At 46.9% G+C, this 6,198-nt stretch overlaps 1 protein-coding gene across 1 annotated transcript; it reads right to left on the minus strand.

Annotated features, from left to right (window-relative positions):
- Positions 1-2,088: 2,088 nt before the first annotated feature.
- EI90DRAFT_3139541 (uncharacterized protein) lies at positions 2,089-5,095 on the minus strand (the record flags this gene model as incomplete). Its single annotated transcript, XM_039064934.1, has 5 exons — positions 2,089-3,016; positions 3,155-3,457; positions 3,507-4,576; positions 4,642-4,662; positions 4,715-5,095. The coding sequence occupies 5 exons, from the start codon at positions 5,093-5,095 to the stop codon at positions 2,089-2,091; spliced, it is 2,703 nt and encodes a 900-aa protein (XP_038907639.1).
- Positions 5,096-6,198: the final 1,103 nt, after the last annotated feature.

Consider the following 6,198-nt stretch of genomic DNA (forward strand, 5'->3'; position numbering starts at 1 on the left):
AAAATAACGGTATAGGTACATATGGGATGCCCTGACACAAGCAGTTTCTTTCTTGCTACCGAACAGAGCCTAAGGATGTTCCATTTGGGATGATACTCCCCGGATTAGGAGGGTGGGTTGACATCACCAGTGTCTAGAGAGTGAACAGGTTTCAATGGTATTTGAGGGGATGAATTGTGAGAATCTAGCATGTTGCGAGTGCTCAGTTCTGAACAAGCCAACTAAAATGAATTGCTTATCTACCTAGCACATTGTAAGCGCTAGGATATTTACAAGGTTTTTAGTCATCGACAAGTCAGCGAAGACAAGAAAGCTCACCTCAGTTCTGAACAAGCAAACTGAGGGAGAGACAAGGGCAAAAAATTAAGGCTTTTAAGCCTTCTGGAAAAGAGTGATCAAGAAAGGAATGACAGACAATCATGTAGATCATGTGTCTGTGTGCAAGATATGTGTTGACCTTTCTCCTAATATGAATGTTGGGCATGCAAGTTTTGACTTGGCACTGTAACGGCTCTATCACCTAGACTCGAGACAGAGAAAAGGGGGAGGGTGGTAGTGATTGTGTATGTGGTTGGGAGGTCCGGGTTTTGGTCTTGGGGCGCTACCATGTCTACTAGAGCCTCAACTAAACACTCATGTACATCTCTCTTGGATGTCAAGGCCGAGGATTATGAGCAGAGGGGTGTTAGATGTTAGCAACAAGCTCAGGGGGGGCATGGGGTTGTGGATGGCATCTTTGCCACTTGGATGTAACTACTTTTTACTCCTTCATGGGTCTATTCATTGCTAACTTGTTATGTACATGTACAAGGTATTTTCTATTTTATATGAACTGGAAATGAAAGGATCGGGATGGGGAAATTTGAATGGGCTGATAGGCAACCATAAATAAAGAATGTCCAATTAGGAACAGACAAACAATAAAAGAAATATGAATGGGGAAATTGTGACAACGGGTCCCAGACGGAAATTGTAAAAGTTAACTCCGCAACACCGCCCGCCTATCCTGTCGCCAGCAACCTCCTCGTCTCCAGCTTTCCAATGAACCCTCATTTGTCCCAATTGGTGCAGTAGTTCCTGAGATATGGCCATTGACAGGTGCTGTCAAGACCATGTGAGGCTCTACACCATGCTGAACCATCCATGTATGGGATTTCCACTCTGGGAAATGCTCCGTGGGCAAAGGGGGAAGGTAGATCGTCACCAACAGGTAGAAAAACCGCTGGGTTTAATGTGTGGTTATGGAGGTCTGGGGAGGGGGTGAAATTGGCGGTGTGGTTGGGCGTGGGGAAATTGACTTGGGACTGTCAGGAATGTTGGGAAAAATAAGGAAAGAATGAGGAATGAGTGTATGGAGTGTTGGATAGTAAGGAAACGAGCAATGGAAGCATCCGCGGTTGTGTATTGTGCATTGTTGGGTAGAATCCGCAGAATCCGACTTTTTGCCATGCACGGACTTGTCCTCACAATGTTGTCCCTCCCAATCAATGTATATAACACCTTCCCATCGTCTCCATTGGACTCTCCTTGACTCTAGCTTCGTGCTGATATGCCATTCATCCCATTTGGCTTGGTGGATCTTGAGATAGGCACGTGCCATTCGACATGGTGTTGAGTGTCCTCATATCTCTGTCAATACTGCACCGTTTGGTATGAAACTCGGCAGAAAAATAAGCCTAATTCTCCTCTTTCGATCTTATATTTTGCCGCCGAAACGCACACATGGATGTCAGGATTTTCAGGCAGAAAGGTGGGGTGAGTGTGGACATGGGAATCGTCCACTCCCCACGTTTGCAAGCGACCAAAACTCGTTGTATACTGAGCACCTCGTTGTGAATGAAATTTTGATAGGTGGGTTGGATGCACGGACTGAATCTCCCTGGGGCTCTTCACCTTCACAAACATTTTCGACTATTTAGCTGAGTTTTGGGACCCCACTACGATCCACCTGGCCCCTGTCTTGCTTCCCTGGGGCCCCAAGGCCAGAGTGGCTCTCCCACTCTCCGATCATAAAAAATGAAATTGAAACTGGCAAAATTATAACAAATAATATAACAAATAATGATAATGATAAGACAAGGCTTCGTGCTACAGGGTCGGTGACACCCATTCCCTCCTCCTAATCAAAGATCCATCCCACATAGCCTTATCATCGATCAAAGGATTGAGAATGATTATGGGAAGCCTTTGACCTGCCATATCTGCAGGGAAGGTCTCTGCACTTTTGGCGTTGGATGTTGTGTACCACATTCGTGAAAGGTCAGAATAGGGTGCCCAAACAAGTTTGGAGTACACATTCTTCCAGACCTTCTCCCTAATACGATCGCCACCAGTATAGTCGAATCTCTGGATGAATTCCCACCAGGCAGCATGAAACGAATGCCGCTTCCAACCCCTACCACCATTTTTGTACTCTATCAACCCTTGCTCTCTCTCATCCCCATATCTCATGGGTTGGCCTCCTCTCCTCTCCCTATTGTATGTCCCCTTCATCCTTGCTTCTTCCCATTTCAGGTCAGCTGGTGGGAAAGAGAGCTGGAACGCTACATGGAACTCTGGGGGGTTGCGCTTCCTGATGTGAGCTCCGGTGAATCCACTGCGGAAAAGATCAGGTTCTTTAAAGTACCCTATACCAGGGTGTGCAACTGGACTGTCTGGATTACGGACAGTATGGTAGAACAGCTCTGGGGATTGCGTCTGGGGGACAGGGATGGTCTGCAGCATGTTGGAAAAGTAAAAGTCGAGGATCTGCTGGATATTCTTGGTCAATACCAGGTTCGTGGTCCCTTGAACGAGCTGAGGGACCCCATCACTGTTATCCGAGTTGGGGAAAGAATCCTTCAGGTGCTTGGTAGCGCTCTCCTTCAATTTGATATGAGCATTTGCTAGCAGCTCATCTAGTGATTCCGGCAGATCTGGTGGAAGTGTGTGGTTAGGTCTTGGTAGATGGAAAGGAGCAGGTGGTGTGATGTAGGGGGTAGTTGAAAGTATTCTTTCGAGCTCGTCGATGGTAAAGCTGGAGAGGTGTTTGAGATACCGATCCAGCAGTAGCCGACGCCATCCCAATCCAAGTGTGGCTCATGCTTTGAATCCAGGGGAAATTGGCCTATGCCAATCATCTGTCATGTTCAGGTTGTAATCAATGTCCCTGAACCAGATGACATTTCCCGAGGCAAATGGGCGGTATTCTTCATTTTCCGCCTGCGCCCTCCATGGATTCCTGTCATGTCCATCTAACAGATCTGGGTGGGAGAAGTTGTCGGTGACAGGGAGGGAAGCACACATGAGCTGGTGCTCTGATGAACCTGCTGCTGGTCTCCTGTTCAGCATGTTGATCCACCATGTGAGTGCAGCACTGAGCTCCAGAGCATGTCGTGCCAGTCTAGACTGGGGGGTCCCATTCATCTGAGCCTCAATGACCTGACGACATGCATGAGCCACCAGAAGCTTGAATAGCCTAGTTTCAACAGTAAGCCACTTCCATATTCCAGCAATTTCAGACTCACCACCACCGATCTGCAGGCACTGAGATGGTGCACTGCTCGATGAACTCCTTTGTCACTGTTCTCAGGGAATTTTTGGCTTTTCGAAGGGGAACGCATATCTCCAATCTTGCCGTCCCTTCTGTCCTCTCATGATGAGCTGAATTCCACACTTCCTCCAGATTATCGAATTCCACTCTCAGTTTATCCTTGGTTTTTTCTCCAAACACGTTCTTTTTTGTGATTCCCAGCATAGGGTCAAACCTGTCAGCTCTCCTACAAACCCCCTTCTCCGACGCATACCATTGTGCATAAATGGGTAAGCAGGGGTGATGAGGCAATGCACAACGTCCTCCAGCCAGAGATAGGATTCCTGCTTGAATGTCACAGAAATACCCCTCCCTTCCAGGCTGTGTCCATTGTCTTTCCACATCCCCCTGATACCCTGTGGCAAGGACCTGAAGAATTCGGTGGTGCTCTGATGCATCCCAGTGAAGAACATGGGCCTTCCTGCTTATTTCGAGCCCCACATCCACCCACGTGCTTTGCTGTTCTAGAGATGTGAGTCCACTGTGAAACATCCCCAGGATAAGTTGTCTGAAGATCATCTCTTGATCCTCTTCACTGGAACCCTGCCCTTCCTCTGTGCCATTGTTAAAAGGGACAGGATGTGTGGTGCTGAGTTTGATTCCCTTGATCTCAAGGCCAAAGAAGAAGCTGCAAGCCCATTCAAAGCGTTCCTTCTTCCTCTCCAGGCAATCTCTCATATGTTCCACCAGTTCACCTAGCAGAGCAGCAGAAACCAGACGCTTCCCACCCACCAGCTTGCCATCCTTGGTGCGGGAGAGGATGCCACCCAAGAGCCGATAAGGGGGAAATGAAGGCGAGGAATGTGGAAGGATATGAATCAAAGCTGGACGCAGGATTTCATCGTAGAATTCCGCAATATAAGTCTCGCTGACCCTGTTGTTGTTGTTGTTGTTGCCATTGTTATTGCCATTGTTGTCATTGTCGGTATTGTTGGAGTTGTTGGTGTTATTTGTGTGGGTTGGGCCTGGTGGGGTTGTGGAAGGGGTGAAGTATGGGAAAAAATTCTAATGAGGCCATTTTTTGAATAATTGCCAAGGCAATAGTTGGCAATCTTATTTGGTGCTGTCACATGGTCCCCAGGTTCACAGTTCTGGATGGAAGTGAGTTGTAAGGGTTAGAGTATGAATGACACTAAGGCTCACAATCTCGAATAGATGATCTGGAAGCTTCACATGCAGATTGGTGGAACCAGAGAGAGAATCCATAGGACAAGGGACAAGGGAAAGCTCCACACTGTCAAATAATGGCAACCCCTGATAGAACCCAATGATAGAGTCAAAGTCCCTGTGGAGGGAGATGCCTGCATCATCACCAGACAGGTTGGTTTTCATGTCTGCAGTATCAAGCTTGTAATATCTGCCATCATCATTCTTGCCTTCTAAAAGGAGTTGCTCAAATTGGATGTTCAGCCCCCCTGGTGTTCTGACAGAATCCAATCTGAATGCCTTTCTGACATATGCTGGGAACCTGATGGGCTGGAGATCTTCACCCAGATCTGAAGGTGTTGTTTCCCTGGATGCCATGGAGGGTTGTGAATGTGCAATAGAGAAAAAATTTCGGCAAGTGCCATTGAATACCATGCCCACAATTGAATCCACTGTGACAGAAATTTCTGTCACACCTTCTCTAATATGTTCATGTGACTGTGACAGGAATTTCTGTCACACAATGTCTCTCCCACTGGTTGGTTGTATTACTGTTCTTGAGCACTAGTATGCCTGCACACTAAGGCAATGATAATTTCCATTTGCAACTCAACCATAAAGGTTATATTACTACTTTAAGGACACTACTCCACATAGTAGCTTGGTATATTATATTTTGCTGCACATCAGGCTTGCTCACGAACACAACATCGAGGGAGTTCTTAGTGCAACATATTATGATTTGGTTTGCAATCAAAAGCAGAATGCGCTGCATGTTCTTGTTGTTCACTAAGCACTATTATTAAGCTACCCTCGTTGTGTTTTGGTTGTGTTGTTTGTGAACAACAGTACACTGTGTTGCACTAAACTAAGAAATACATCAATTGTTGGAAATCCCTTATGGCCACTGACTTGTCATATTATTTGCATCTCCTGCTCCACCAGAAGGTTGTTGAAGAATAAGTGCAATGCCATATATATCGGTTCGACATGGTGTCGAACATCACGTGAAATATGACACACAAGAAAGATGAAACACACTGGGACCACTGCTTCCTAAATGGAAGGAAGTGCTGGCATGCAACCACGGTAACACTTTCGGGTCAGGACCAGGAGTTGGGTGCACCTGGACGCAGTTCCTCAGCACCAGGGTAATCCCGCAAAGGATTAGGCTGGCGGTGCCACAAAGTACAACTACCGTAGTACCTCTTGTCCCACAAAAACCACCTTGAAGAGTACCAAACATCTCTCCTCATCTCTCCACAGACAAACCTCAACAATCCCCAAAATCCTCCCCCACTGCCTCTTAACTTTAATGAGGAAGATGACCCCATGGTTGACAGCTCCCCCATACATGCAACCTTTGGCAGTACCCCTGCCAGAGAAGTGGCCAAATGCCTCAGATCCCCCGACTCATCCAATATGCAGGGTTGGATCGTCGATCATCATAAAGTCAAGTTACACCTAAGTTACAATCGGCG

This window comes from Cantharellus anzutake (genome assembly GCF_015039405.1).
Source record: "Cantharellus anzutake strain C23 chromosome Unknown EI90scaffold_272, whole genome shotgun sequence".
Classification (NCBI taxonomy): domain Eukaryota; kingdom Fungi; phylum Basidiomycota; class Agaricomycetes; order Cantharellales; family Hydnaceae; genus Cantharellus; species Cantharellus anzutake.